At 42.3% G+C, this 15,191-nt stretch overlaps 1 protein-coding gene across 1 annotated transcript; it reads left to right on the forward strand.

Annotated features, from left to right (window-relative positions):
* The first annotated feature begins 575 nt into the window (after nt 1–575).
* Nucleotides 576–11,669, forward strand: ARFRP1 (ADP-ribosylation factor related protein 1). Its single transcript, XM_010288714.1, has 8 exons — nt 576–640; nt 1,156–1,255; nt 1,653–1,740; nt 2,227–2,309; nt 2,793–2,874; nt 3,321–3,391; nt 9,799–9,899; nt 11,478–11,669. The coding sequence occupies exons 2-8, from the start codon at nt 1,163–1,165 to the stop codon at nt 11,563–11,565; spliced, it is 606 nt and encodes a 201-aa protein (XP_010287016.1). The 5' UTR covers nt 576–640; nt 1,156–1,162; the 3' UTR covers nt 11,566–11,669.
* Nucleotides 11,670–15,191: the final 3,522 nt, after the last annotated feature.

The raw sequence follows: 15,191 nt of genomic DNA on the forward strand, positions 1-15,191 counted from the left end.
AGGGGAAGGAGGGGGGACATCTCCCGGATCTAGGGGGAGCGGGCCGGTAGTTGCCGGCCCGAAAGGGGCGCGGGCCCGCGGGGGTTGTCCCCAGCCTGCGGCCTTGATGCCTTCCCCTCTTGCACGGCTGGGGGGCGAGGACGGGTAAGCCCCTGCGCCCTGAGGTGCCCTGTCCTCACGCTGGCTGTGCTCCGGCCTCGGAAATCCCTATCTTCTGGTCTGGAACACTTTTGGATTTCTTTTCCTTTCGGCAATGTTGTTTGACTTCAAAGTGATTGTTTATCTGCACATTTGCTCACAGACAGTGGCCTGTCAAAGTCTTTGCCTTGAGGTTCTCTTTGTATTTAAACAGAAGAGTTGTTGCAATGTTATGTGAGTCAGCTGTAGCACTTGGTACCAATACTTCCTGCATCTTAGCAAATCTCCTCTGCCTTCTTTGTGTGAATCCAACAACAAAAAACGTGTGGGCTTCTGCAGGTGTTGGTGTCACTTTGTCAGATTCTTAGTCTTGTGCTTTTGGGTAGTTAACTTACCTGTTGTGTCTTCATGGCATTATAAGATGACAGAATACTTGTATGGTGGATACCGTAACAGAAGATTGCTGCTGGATAAGGCTTAAATTAAGATAACTAGGAGGGGGGTTGTGCCTTTAAGATATGCTGCACTCAGTTCGACCGTTGAAGATCCCATGATAGGGGATCAGGAAAAAGGAGGGAGGGACTGGCCTGTACATTCTTGCTCAAAATACCTATTCTGTGAATTTGCATGAAGTTGATGTTGTTCTCTGTGTGTCTTACATATACTGCAAAAGAGGATCAGGCTCTTCCTTAGCTCTCCTTTAAGCTCTGAAGCAGACAGGATAATTTTCAAATGAGGGTTGAGTTTGCAGTGGGTGCTGGGCACAATGTGCAGAAACAGAGGTTAAGCTCTTTGGAAGATAATCTCTCACTTGTATTGCATTTGAAAATTTGATCTTGAACTATTTGCATGATCCCTCTTGGATCTGTGATTTGTCCTGGGATTGCCTAAATATGAGAGTTACTGATAATAGAATAACATCATTTATGTATCTGGTGTTAAATGAAACTTACGTTGTGGAATGAGAGACTTTTGGAAATGACCTGTTTGTTAATGATTTCCTGATACTTGTTGCAGGCGCAGGATGTATACTCTGCTGTCCGGGCTCTATAAATACATGTTCCAGAGGGATGAGTACTGCATCTTGATCCTTGGTTTGGACAATGCTGGTAAAACCGTAAGTGCTGTTTATTAGCAATTGCATGGAGGGCACACACAGTTCTAAACATCCTCCAAAGGTAAAACTTCCAATAGACAGGTCAATCTTTCTTCAGCTGTATTGTGAGTTATTTTAGTGATGTCACACCAAAGAATCAACTTTTCCCTCTTAAATGCTAAATTTAAAGCTTAAATAATAAGCTTTCAGGGTTGTAGGCTTTGGTAATCCTGTAATCACCTGTGATCCCTTCTTTCCTTGCTAAAATAGGGAACAAGAAGAGTGGTTTGTTCCAAGGCTAGGTAGGGCAGTATGTGGTGGAGCCAGATCCTGCAGAAATGAAAAGGCAGGTTTGGGTTAGGATTACCCCAGTCAGTAAAATACTTGAGAGTAAGTTCTTTTTCTTGTTCTTTTTCAGACCTTCCTTGAACAAACTAAAACTCGATTTAACAAGAACTACAAAGGGATGAGTTTGTCCAAAATCACAACCACTGTAGGCTTAAACAGTAAGTAAATCTGTTTGGAATTTTTTCAGCTTTCCTGCACAATTAGACAACAGCTGGTTCTTGTTTAAAATATTTAAGAACTGACAAGGGCAAAATAGTTCCTGAAAATAGAGATCATATCTCCCAACTCCCCATGTCACTTTGTAGGAGAATAAACTGGGCTTTCCTAGCTTATAGGGAAAAAACCCTGAAGTCTTAAAAAAACGTGTATCCCATTTCAGTGCTATGCTCAGAGGTTAAGCTAAATTTCACTGGAGCTCATTTGTTGGCCTGATTCTGATATTATTTGCACTGATACGACTCGATCTGATATTAGAGGTCACTCTTTGTGAAGGTATTGTTCTGTTGTTGAAAGTAGCAACTATATGTGATTTGTTCCTCTTCAAGACTGCTCTACCCCAGATTTCTTAGGGGGGTGTGCAGGTCTTTGTGCTTTAAAGAACACCTTTAGCTTTCATTGGATTGTTTTTTCTTCTTTCCCTCTAGTTGGTACTATTGATGTTGGCAAAACTCGTCTAATGTTCTGGGATCTTGGCGGACAAGAGGAGTTGCAGTCTCTTTGGGACAAGGTTGGAGATGTATTTTTTTCTTTTATAAATGTTTTTCTCTCTTTTAGAATTGAAGCAGTATGATCATTTAGTAATCATATAGGCTTATTGGTAACCCTAGTATTTACTATCAATGCTTTTCCAGAGATTCAACTACATCTGTGCAAGATTAGCAAAGACAATCCTTAATATTTGCATTATTGTTTACAGACAGCAATTACCAACCTATATCTGAGGGTTGTGTCACTAGACATAAGCTTTTTTTGGGGGGACAGCTAAGCTTTTTCACCTGTTGTATTCAGTAGGCCTGCAAATGGAATAGGTAGTGCATTTTGTGTGCCACCATTCTTCTCTCCAGACACATGCTGTGGAAACAGCCGGCTTTAACTGGTTGATCTCTTCCATGTGTATCAAAATTTTACTAAATTAAAAAAGAAAAAAATCAGGAAGAGGAACAAATGGTCCTAGTGGATAGATACACTCATATCTCTGTTATCCTTTCAGTATTATGCTGAATCTCATGGAGTGATCTATGTTATTGACTCCACTGATGAAGAGAGGCTCTCAGAATCTGAAAGAGCTTTTGGTGAGTATGTTGTGTTTTACCTGTACTGTGATTTCATGATGTATTGTGGCACAGTTCTCTCATTGCTGTCATGGCTGTTCCAGTGTCCTTGAGGTACGCTGTGTGGCCTGTTGATGACACATCTGTAGTGCTTTTGCACTTTTTTGTTGAAGTCTGTCATGTCTGTAGCACAGGACTCACTTTTGTTGCCTATAATGACCTTGAATCTCTTTTTGTGCTTATGCTAATGGTTTTGAAATTTTTATTCCTTATTCTCTATTTATCACCTCATTAGTTCTCAGTAACGTGCTTGTTGATCAAAATAAAGTTTGGAGTTTGATCTGGAAAAGAATTCTGTGAAGAAAATAGATCTGAAAAGCTGTATCGAGATAGTCTGTGTCAGGCATTTGTGCAACTTTATCTTCCAGAACTGGCTAAACCTCTGTTTTTGTTTCTGTGCTTTACAGAGAAGATGATTACCAGCGAAGCTCTGGAAGGGGTTCCCATTCTGGTGTTAGCTAACAAGCAGGATGTAGAGGTAAGATTATTGCAGATATACTTCTTAAGTGAGCAAATAAGCCTTGGAAAGGTGAGCTCTGCATTCATGTTAAAATTGTTTCACATTCCTGGACTGATCCTGTGGTGCTTTCCCACTGCTGGAAATAATTGCTTTGAATTTAGTTTTAATTCTTTCCTTTCTCCTCGAACCCTTTTCCAGTGGTGTAAGTGAGCTTACTACAGGCATGTCCACCTCAGCTGTTTTGAACTTTTTATGTAAGCAGGACAGACTACGTAGCTATGGTGCGTCTCTCTTGTACTGTGACTTGGTATCTTGATGCTGTTTATTCCTGTTTATTCAGCAACAAATGTTCGGTGCACTTTGTTTTTACTGCTCTACTATTACCTGGGAGTGGCACAACAAATGTATGTGAAGCAATATCATCCTTTTCCCATATTCCAATAAGATCTGTTCAATGAAACATTCTGTTTGTCCTAGAACATTCAATGAATGACAGCAGTGAATGGCAAGGAATGCTTTTTCTTGATAGTGTAATTTGAATTCTTTCTAGGATATCCAGAACTACAAAACTCTTGTTTTGTATTTGACAAGTTAGCGGGCACTGCAGTGTGACTCTTTAGGTGGCGTCCTCATCTCCCCCGGCATGGAGAAACGGGGAAAAAGAGTGCCTAAAGTGGTCGTGGTATTTTCCATGTTTTCCTTCTTTCCACACATTGTCCCTGGAATTCCAGTACTACAGTTCGAGTGATTAACCTCTAGGTGGAGCCAGAGACTTTCAGTAGAATTTGGAATAGCAGCCCTGGCAGCTGTGATCAGTATCTGTTTCAAAGTATGCAAATACTTCCCAGCTTCTTCCTCTGGACTGTACACCCATCTCAGTGAGGGTACTTGTGGAGAAATACTTGAGACTTACATAGAAATCACTTTGGCTTTAAGGGAGGATTTGGTTATACTGCACATGTACAACACAACAGGGTTTTTTTGGATGATTGTAAGATAATCTAGTCATAGAAATAAAAGAAATGTAGTTCCACTTAAAAGACAGCATGAGATTGAGACAGAACTCCTGATCTGTGGTCCTGACTTTGCTGTCATGTCTGGTATGTGAGGAAACTGACTGTCTGTTCTGTTTGGAAACCAGAATATTAATTCTCATATCTCCATGCAACACCACAGCTTTACAGAAGGGAGCAGTCTGCACTCTTGCCTTTAGCTGTTGAGAAATAAACTATATGCAGTGACCTGGAAAGCTATTCCAATTTTCCTTATGGCTGTATATGCATATTTTGTTATGGGCATACTGGAAACGCCAGTTCTTTTGGCACCCTAGTCAAACTAAAGAAAAATGATTGAACAAGTGGACTTCTTTATGACTAGAAAGAGGTATTTGGAACAGGCTCTCGAGATAAAAACTATGTCTGACTCCTTGCCCCTTCTGGAGGGTCCAAGACCAGCCCACAGATTTAGTGCCTTTATACAGTCATAGAACTGTGACAAGAGATGAGCAAAACTATAGCGACTGGAGGTATGCCTGTTTTTAAGAAATACCTAAATTGTATGTTTAGAGATCTACTCTTAGAGCATGATCTTAGATATGCACACAGAGCAGAGAGACATCAATACTATTAACAAAACATTAAAGGGACTATAGCTTCTTTTTCAGTAATTATTCAGGTTCGCTTAAGCAAGGTTTAGAAAACTGGAAGGCCGGTTTCTCTTCCACCAGTCTAGCAGAGTTGAAGACCTATGGAAGAAAATGGAACATTACAGGATTATCACTGCTAGAGATTCTTCTGCTGGATCCCCAATCCTGTAATTGTAGTGGGGAATTCTCACCGGCATCCCTCTGTCATTACTGTGGATCATAAAGGAGGACAAGTGGTGTTGTAACGTTACCAGTACTTGCAGATGAAAGACATTTAAAGATGATTACATCTTTAAAGGCCAACAGAAAACTTGTGGTGAAATATATCAGTAGTAGTACGTCTGACAGATTTTTTTTTTTTAAGTTTACATTCCTCATAATAAGCTAACAAAAGTTCTGACTCAATGCCTGAAAAGCCTGAAATTGCATAAAGTATAGGAACTTTTTGGCCCTGATGCTGAATTCTTTGTAGAAAAGAATCTGCTGTTAATAGACACCACTACCCTAGGGCAAATTGCATCCACGCAGCACTGCCAAGCATGAGTGGTGTTTGGCTGTATCAGGAGACGAAATACAGTCATAGACTGCGAGATACCAATTCTAGTATTGTGACAATGCAAGATACTTTTTTTTTTTTTTTTGGTACCAGGAGACGCTCTGTGTTTAGCAGGGGCTTCAAAACTGGGTCACTTTGTAATTAATTAAAAGACTTGGTCAAATGTGTGTTGTGGGAGGGAGTTTGGTTTGGTTTGTTTTTTAAAAGAACTACTGCTTTGCATGGGAATTAAATGTCTAATATATAATAATTAATGTGGACTCCCTTTCAAGTCAGAATGCCACTTTTGAAAATATTAGGCAGTTTTGGTTACCTACTCTTTACTGCAGAAAAAGCTGCAAAATAAGAATTTCTATTTGCCATTTTGATGTTTAAAGGTTTATAAAAGCTATATATTTCTGAACTGTACAATGAGCTGTTAAAACTTGAGGATAGAATGGCTCATTTTGGAACACTACTAAAAATACTAGAAAAAAATGAGCTTAAAAAATAGCATATGAAAACAATCGGGTGTTGTATGATGTCTTTGGGAGGAAGTTTTGCCTTCCTAATCTTAAGATAAATTTTGGAAATTTAATTTGAAATCTCCAGAATGTTGGAAAGCCTCCTTGTGTCGTTGGAAAATGAGAGGAGTCATGGTGAGTAGCAACATGTATTTGAAGACTCATAGTGTTATCTCTTTTCCGCACAGTTGTTAAAAAATAGGCCTTCTGCATGATGGCCGTTCTAGTTTCCACAGCTTCCCTGTAAAATTAGTTTTAATTTAAATAAGCTTGATTTAATTTTAAAAAGCTTAACTTTTAATTTAAAATAAGCTTATAAAAAAAAGATAGCACAGAACATAATTCAGGTTGGTTAGAGTTTTTATTAAATAGCTTTATTTAGACTATCCACCCTTATGTTGTTTCTGTTTTAGTTCCATTCTGCTCATCGATTACGCTTGAGATGGCTGAAAAGCCTATACTTCAGGTTTTATCCTCATGTGAGGCCATGCAACAGCATTGTCTTTCCTGCAGTGGATTTGGCAAACAATTAAAGACTCTACAAACCAACTTTTTTTGCCTAAAACAGCCGCCACTCATGCTTTTCTGCAGGTGACTCCAGAAATGGAGCCTTGCTGCTTCATATATTTCTGAGTCTTAATTTGGGTAATGCTGTTCGGAACTCTTCGCAAAAGGGATTTGGTTGTGCAGGCAGGTCAGTCCTGGCTAGACTGTGCCTTGAAGAGGTTTCATGAAAAGATGGTTTGGAGTGCATTCTTTTGGGGAAGTTGAGACAGAAATACGATTTGTCAAGTTGCGTGAATTTCCTCTGAAATGTATGGTAGATAACATCAGTCCAGAAAGGTCATCTGTGATTTTTATTATTGTAATTGGTATGCTGTTTATGTGATCACAAATCCAGCTTCCCTAGTTCACTCTTGGTTTATGTGGTTTCAGCTGAGAAACAAAACACATCTGTAAACAAATATTTTGTAATGTAGATAGGGAGGTGGAAAAGAGGGGAACTTAGAAGCCACAGCTGACATTTTCTCCCCAGCGTGAGAAGCTCAAATGCTCCTAGTTGTGATGGGTAATCTGCCTCCTCCTCTGCTGTAAGACAAGAGTCCAGTTCACGGCTTTCCCTTGAACACTAAAACAAGGCTCCTTTGAATTGATAGTTTGGCGGTGCTGTCCCCTCTGCTGCGTTACTGTACTTCATCCCAAGGGCAAAAAGATGTTCCTCAGAACAGGCGTAGTGTTGTGATGCAGTGACATCCTACTGTAACATCATAAATGGCGCAAAGTCTCCTCAGAAGCAAAACTCTTTCTGATGGAGATTACACTGGAGAGCAATGCCTGGACAGCTTTGTGGAAGTTAGGGCGGGCCGTGATTATTAGCGGGGACTGAAAAAGGGACGTGATTAGAATGGGTTAAGCTGGGGAAAAAATGGCTCCAGCAGTTGTTAAGCTGCACTGGGAAAAGTGGACTTCTCAAAGGCCTCGAAGATGGACAAGGGGAAGGAGGTGGGTTCTCTGGGCCACTGGGTATGTGCAGGTGTCCTGGTCTGCTGGTGGGTTCTGGCACGGGCAAGTAGAAATAAAGGGCAGCATGACTATGCTCTTGTACTGTTATTTCCTACCTTGAACACTTTATCTCAGATTTATTTTAAAAAGATTTTAAAATATCACTCAGAAAAGGGGAAATTGTTATACTATGGTATTAAACTGTGATAAGCTTGAAGTATATTTCAAGCAATGTTTGCTCAGTTTCAGCTGCCTTGGGATTTAACCTTCCTGCTGCCAAGCCTCATTTACTGAAAAAAAGTAATGACATGAAAAATAGCTCGAAATACTGATATGCAGCTCTTCCCACTTGTTGGGTGATCGACTTGTCTAGAGCTTTGGCTTAAATCAAGAGGCAGTTGGACCTGCCTTGCTTATTTGGCAGTGAATGTAAACTGAAGTAGCATCTTTTACAAACTTCTAGAGAATGATTGATTGGTAGTAATTTCTTGCCTGTCTTCCAGACCTACTGGTATGAATTCCAACTCCCAAATCCAGTCTGACTCCCTCTAAAGTTAGTATTGGATTTTTTTTAAAAGTTTATTTAACTATTTATCCTGTGGATGACAGCTCATCTTTATGCATTGCAGGCATGTCATTTGGCAGAAATCCTGAAGTAAGTTGATAGGGCTTAGTTGCAATGAAGTAAGTAACATTTCTGGATACAGTTTCCAGCTCACTGGTTGAAACTGCAAGTTTGAAATGCAGCTTAGGTCATAAGAACATACAGTCATCAAAAGTTGCACAACTAATGAATTCTAGGCCCTTCACAGTGGAAAATCACAAGTCTGGATTCAAGGTCAGTAGGTGAATTGGGTGTCATTAAACTCCTCTCAAGCCATTTCTTAAGAACCCTTCTTATTTGCAAGCACTGTAACCTGCTTGTTTGTCACGTGGTCATCCCCAGAGTAATTTCCTGTATTTAATCTCTCCAGAACCAGCGTTTTGTAAAATGGATAGCTAATGTCATTAATTTCCATCTTTCTGCTAAGTTAAGGCCCAGGCTTGTAGAAGGCTGAATTCCTGTTTGCTGGTCATCTGTTCCTTCAAAGTATACATCCACTTGGGCTAATCCTGAAGACTCACAAGGGTCTGATTTAGCATTCGAGTAAACACTTGCCCAAAACATGGTTTTGACCCTCACTGAAGGTCCAAAATGCCTTTGCAGAGAGAGGAAGAAAGCTGGGCTTGTGGCCAGCTGAAGTGCTTAAATGGCTTGTCCAAGGCTTCTGAGGAAAAAGGGCGGTGCACCAAGATGAGAAAAGGATGCAAAGGCTGGTGATTTTTTTCTTGTACCTGCTTCCTGTGTTTGGGGAGGAGGATGAAAGTCTAGACTTCAGTAGGGCAGGTTTGCTTTTGTTGTGTTTGTAACTCTTAAGAATAAAGCTTTTGTGGTAACACTGTGATTTGTGTCAGGAAAGTAATCCACTGGTTTATCAGGGGGATTATGCATTTGTGTATCTTAAAACCACTTCCCAGCAATCTCCTAGCAACCTTACAGAAGTGCAAGCCCTGATGGTGATCGAGAACAAAGTGACACCAGGCATCAGAAAATGTGCTGCATTCAGTGCTGTCAGCATTTTCTCCTGCATGCAAAATGCAAACAAACACGTCCAGGGCAGCCATGCCTTTGATGTCAAGGAACGTGTCTGGAACTTAGGAAGAACCACGTCCAGGCCATTTTCTGAGAGTGCGCATGTAGGGAGATTTGATTGAGGACATTGGCAAAGAGTCAGCTGCAGGAACTGATTTGTCTGGGATTCTGGCAGGTACACAGTTTCAAAAGGCTTTGTAAATAGATGCGTTCTTGTGTTCTGGTGTACAGAACCTGTGCGTGACAATCGGGACAGGTTGGAAGGAGCATCCTGAAGGTGTGCAGGTTGTACTTGTTTTCATCACTATTTGCTTAGACGTGTACATCTTGAGGACCAGGAAGGTGTGACAGTGTGTGCATACTGTCTGAAAACAGCATTCTCTTTGGTGAAAAAAGAATATGTTCTTTTTTTTTTTTTAATGTAAAGAAGTGAATTTACCGTGTTAGTGGGTGAGGGGGGTTAACCTAACAGCGTTGTGCCACCCTGACTGAAGCAGAGCTGTGAATTTGATAGGATTCATTTTGGAAGAAGGTCACCATCTCTCGTAGCATAGAAAGCAAGCTCTTCTTTGGTTTCCCCTGCAGACTTGTCTGTCGATACCTGACATCAAGACAGCATTTAGTGACTGCATTAACAAAATTGGGAAGAGAGACTGCCTGACACAAGCCTGTTCTGCTCTTACTGGGTAAGTATGAGAATGGATGGTGTTTTGGTTAACTGAACAGCTGCAGGGTGTCACACAAGCGGAGCAGTACTAGAGGATTTAATAACCCCTGGAAGGGGGCTGCGCTTCCTTCCCAGCAGTGACAAATACTTGTTTGTAAACCTTGGACTTGCACCAGGTCAGTAACTTCATCTTGTAAATCCCGCCTATGAAACATGGTGAAAATGTACTGCTGACTGAGACCAACGGGACTTGGAGGCATATGGAGCTGTTGAATCTTGTCCTTTATCACTCCTTCTCCATGTCCACAATAATCTTTGCAGTCAGAAGCTTGCTTCTGACTTACAAAAGCTCCTGGCTTTTATGTAAGAAGTCAGTTGAAAATAGAGCTGCTTATGAGACTGTCAGAGAAATGAGTGGTGTTCCATTGCTGGTGGAGTAATTATGCTCTTGCTTTTATAGCTTTTGGCGTGCAGATGAGCTTTGCTATGTAGATAATATAGCAGGCTCCAAGAGTGTTCTTACACTGGGGATGACTGTGGTTTAAGCTACAAGGACTAGAAGAGACCAGAATTGGGGAGACACTGATTCTTCTTCAGGCATACACAGCCGCATGTCACTCAGCTGCATGCCATGACCTTGACCAACCCACTAGATTCTTGATATCTTAGCACAAGTATTGCACATTGAGTCCTGCCGTACTTTGGTTACGCTTTCAGTTCTTTGGGTGAAAAGTGCTATTTGGCATAAGTCAAAAGTACTGTTCCAGATGGCTAGAAATACCTGTCTGAATTACTGCCTGTACTGAATCCAGAGCTTTGAGATTTCTTCGTTTTTTTAATCTGCAAGAAAGCTGTATTACACCAGCTACTGCAAAGGATAAGAAAAGCTTCTTAAACCATGAGAAAAATCTCTGTTGTCTGCATTGCTAAGAATCAAATGCCATTAAGCAGATGAATGACCCCAAGAACAGTGGTTAAGCACTGACTGGAAGAGAAGTATTAGATAATTATCTTATGAAATGCGACCTTTTCAATTGTTGTGGGTTTTGTACAAACACTTCTAGTTTTGATCTGTGTGGAATTTCCTTTCAAAATTTCAGTTTGAGTTTGTACTGAAAAATAAATAAGTTGTGGAAGTCCTGGCTGGGAAGCTGTGCAGACCAGTGAGTTGGTCACTTGCTCGGTAGCCCCAGCACAGATGATTACAGAAGGTTGGAGCCAGGATTAGAAGATCTGATACAATGAGCCTGAGGCGTGTAGCAAAATAACCTCAAACCAGCTGACTGTCAAGTGGTTTAATGCTTGTTCATCCCAAGGTTTCCACAGAGTTGATGACTAACTAAATTGGATGTAGACTTGTACAGACACCAGAAAAATAAAAGATGGGAGTTTACTTACCGAATTAAAAGAAATCAGATCCCCATTGTTTGCATGTATGAGGGACTAACATAGTAATGCCAATAAATAACTGCAGGGAAGAACCCTTCACTTGCCTTTTTAAGGGCTTGGTTAGGGACTACCTGAGCCATGTTTTTGTTCTTGGTTGTTGTTTGGGTTTTTTTATTTTAAATCTTGTCTACTAATCTTATTTCCTTAGCAAAGGAGTGAACGAGGGAATCGAATGGATGGTGAAGTGCGTGGTGAGGAATATTCACCGGCCCCCGAGAAAGAAGGACATCACGTAAAAAATTCCAAGTCAGCCAAGGAATGGACAGTCTTTTTCCGCACAGTTTTGTGTTCCCTTTAAAGAAGGTGGTCCACTGGATTCCTCTTACACCTGATTCTTTCCTAAGTTTGGAAACAAACATTCTCTTTCTGTCTCTAAAAAAACTTGAGCAAAGGATTCCAACTGGGTGGGGGGTGGGAATCTCTTACATTAAGTATTAAGCCATTGGCCTGAGACATAGGCAAGTGGCAATCTACACTTTGTTGCAGGTGCAAAGGACTTGATTTTCTACTGTATTACTTTGTGATTCTTGGTTTGTTAGTCTAACAGGCTAGAGGCCAGTGACATGAAGGAGCTCCTGAAGGAACTGTGTCGGTGAATGTGAAAGGGGAGGGAGAGCCTGGAGAATGGCTGTCCCTGCTGTGAAGATACCTTGCTGTTCCAGCCCCATGGTTACTATAGGTGGTGTTACTGGCCCTGTTATGCTGCCGTTTGTGTAACGGGGAGAGGCAGCGTTGATTATAACTCAATTTTCAGTCGGCACGTTGATTTGTAACTTTTACCCGTGGTAAATGCAGATGTGGAAGCCAGCAACTGCCCAATGGTACACTGTTTAAAATGGGTATTCTTAACAGGACATGAACGCCAGAAGCACTGCCTGGCTTTGGCTGCCAGTCTCTCTGTTGTGCATTCTCTTTAATTGTAAGAATAATTGGTATCTTCTGTAACTGGAATGAATTGAGGCCCTCTCTGTGATCTTTCTAGGCTGAAAGCTGAACCTCTAAGCAGGGAGAAATCAGTATGCAATAAAGCTTCCTACTTCTTTGAACTTCTCTTGCTGAAAGAGCTGATGTTCGGAAATAACAGTACTTAGCCCTGTGGCTTTTTGAAATGCAAGAATTAACAGAAGGGCAGCTCACAAAGTCAAATAGTGCTCACTTCTAATGTAGCCTACACAGCTAGTAATTCTGCTGATGTATCACTAACATTTCTCTGAATATCTCTTTTTACGTGTGTTTTACAGTGGTTTGGTAGTGGGTGTTGCATGTTTCGGTTACTCCTGGCACTGGTGACCCTGCTGTGCTGTTTGCTCACATAACTAAGGGGACATTATTCAAACTCTATTTGAACAAGTTAGTAGTATTTGTTTAAAGATATGTTACTTGGCATCTGAACTTCCTGCTGGATTTTCTGCATGCAATTCATTGCAGATTTTTTTTACATGAGAGAGCATAATTCATTCCCTGACATTTGGGTCAAGGACTATGTCATTAAGCACATGAAGTCAATGGAAATAATTGCATACTGGAAAGCAGACTCTTGCTTCTCAGTAGTGCTAGTATAGGAGGAAGCTAGGCAAACTGTGAGATAAGGTAACAAAAGATTTCATTAGGCTCCTTTAGACCTAGTGACCCATCTCGGATTTCTTATGCACTCTGTGACTGTAGAGGATCCATTGAAGATCACTCACCTGCTGTAAGAAGTGGCACTTTCTCTAGGTGCTGCATGTGATGTAGGGCTGAGAATTTCAAATGTACGAAAGTATTGGGTACCCAGTGGCCATTTATAAAGGAAATCTCTCTCACTTGGCCACCTCTGAAAGCCTGAGTATTTTCAAGGTATCTCAGTGGTCCTGGGTCTTGTTTCGGTTGGCAGGGTTGGTTCTAATTAAACTGAAGATGTAAAACAGTGACTGGTGGACAAAAGTGCCTTGCTGAGAGACAAAACACTTTAGCCAGGTAACTTGAAATGTCTGTTTAATGGGGCACCAGGGGTTTTCCAAGCTTTCTACATACTCTCCTCAGATCTCTTCCTCTCCCTATTCCCTAGGAGACCAGGGAGGAAAAAACTGTTTTGAGCTCGAGGCCATAGCTGTTCTCAGAAGTTTCTAGATACAAAGACTGCTTTGTGGCACATATCATAGAATCATTTAGGTTGGAAAAGACCTTTAAGATCATCAAGTGCAACTGTTAACCTAGCACTGCCAAATCCACCACTAACCCATGTCCCTAAACACTACATCTACATGTCTTTTAAATCCCTCCAGGGCAAGTGACTCAGCCACTTCCCTGGACAGGGTGTTTCAATGCTTGACAATCCTTTCAATGAAGAATTGTTTCTCAGTATCCAGTCTAAACCTCCCCTGACACAATTTGAAGCTGTTTCCTCTCATTCTATTGCTTGTTACTTGGGAGAAGAGACTGACACCCACCTCATCACAACCTCCTTTCAGGCAGTTGTAGAGAGCAATATGGTCTCCCCTCAACCTCCTTTTCTCCAACCCCAGTTCCCTCAGCTGCTCCTGGTAAGACTTGGGCTCCAGACCCCTCACCAGCTCTGTTGCCCTTCTCTGGACACGCTCCAGCACCTCAATGTCTTTCTTGTAGTGAGGGGCCCAACACTGAACACAGGATTCGAGGTGTGGCCTCACCAGTGCCGAGTACAGGGGCACGATCCCTGCCCTGCTGGCCACACCATTGCTGATACAGGCCAGGACGCTGTTGGCCTTCTTGGCCACCTGGGCACACTGCTGGCTCATGTCCAGCCGGCTGTCAACCAGCACCCCCAGGTCCTTTTCCGCTGGGCAGCTCTCCAGCCACTCCTCCCCAAGCCTGTAGCGTTGCATGGGGTTGTTGTGACCCAAGTGCAGGACCCTGCACTTGGCCTTATTAAACCTCATACAGCTGACCTCAGCCCATCGATCCAGCCTGTCCAGATCCCTCTGCAGAGCCCTCCTACCTCCAGCAGATCAACACTCCCACCCAGCTTGGTGTCATCTGCAGACTGACTGAGGGAGCACTCAGTCTCCTTGTCCAGATCATTGATAAAGATACTAAACAGGCCTGGCCCTGATCCGGAGCCCTGGGGAACACCGCTTGTGACCGGATCAGCAGGAGATCTTAAGTTAAAGCAAACATTTTGACTTCAGAATTCCAAGTTCTCAGGAGCAGGAGAATCTTTCACCCGGAAAGATGCATCAGCTGCGATACGTAAGTATGGGCATGCTCTCATGGCCACAAAAAATTGGGGAGGATTTCTCTGAAACTAGCAGTGAGAAGTTTGCTGTCATTCAGGGTTTGCTTCTAGAGCAGCAACAGCAGTGACTTGGTGGGGTACACAGGTGCAGCTGCTTGGCTCCCAAAGTGTTTTGGGAAGGAGCTTTGCAGTCAGGTTTTTCAACCGTTGCAGATAAAGTGCACCTACCTGATACTGTTGGAAGATTTCCCGAGTGCTGGGGAAGCCCAGCAGGTAAGCAGTCAAGCCTGTAGTTGAATTGTTTTGGTGTGTCTTCCGTGCCCCAACATGACTGCAATGAAGGAATTCGGCCTGATCAGCTGGTGGGTGCAAGATCCAGATCTCGCTGTGCAAGCACAACCTGGACTGGGATCTCGCTGCTCCTGTACCGTGCGCAGTTACTTGACATGACGCACGAAGACAATGGCGTGCTGCTAAGGCAGCTGGGCCTTTTGGTTGCATCCGCTCTGTACGGTCAGAAGTGGCTACACGAGGACCCTGATGGCTTCCTCCTTCAGCTGGTTTTATGGCAGCTTCAGTCTCTATAAGCAGGTCTGTTCTGCTAATGGTGCCTCAGAACAGACCAACGGAATAGGACCAAAGTGACATGGAAAAGCATTCTGAAAAGGG

This window comes from Phaethon lepturus, unplaced genomic scaffold, assembly GCF_000687285.1.
Source record: "Phaethon lepturus isolate BGI_N335 unplaced genomic scaffold, ASM68728v1 scaffold25346, whole genome shotgun sequence".
Lineage (NCBI taxonomy): Eukaryota > Metazoa > Chordata > Aves > Phaethontiformes > Phaethontidae > Phaethon > Phaethon lepturus.

What these genes read in the sequence shown, in the direction of transcription:
- ARFRP1 (XM_010288714.1), top strand. Translation starts at nt 1,163, where the DNA reads ATGTATACTCTGCTGTCCGGGCTCTATAAATACATGTTCCAGAGGGAT. An exon ending in TGGACAATGCTGGTAAAACC is followed by an intron (nt 1,256 to 1,652) that starts GTAAGTGCTGTT and finishes GTTCTTTTTCAG; the next exon opens with ACCTTCCTTGAACAAACTAA. An exon ending in AGAATCTGAAAGAGCTTTTG is followed by an intron (nt 2,875 to 3,320) that starts GTGAGTATGTTG and finishes TGTGCTTTACAG; the next exon opens with AGAAGATGATTACCAGCGAA.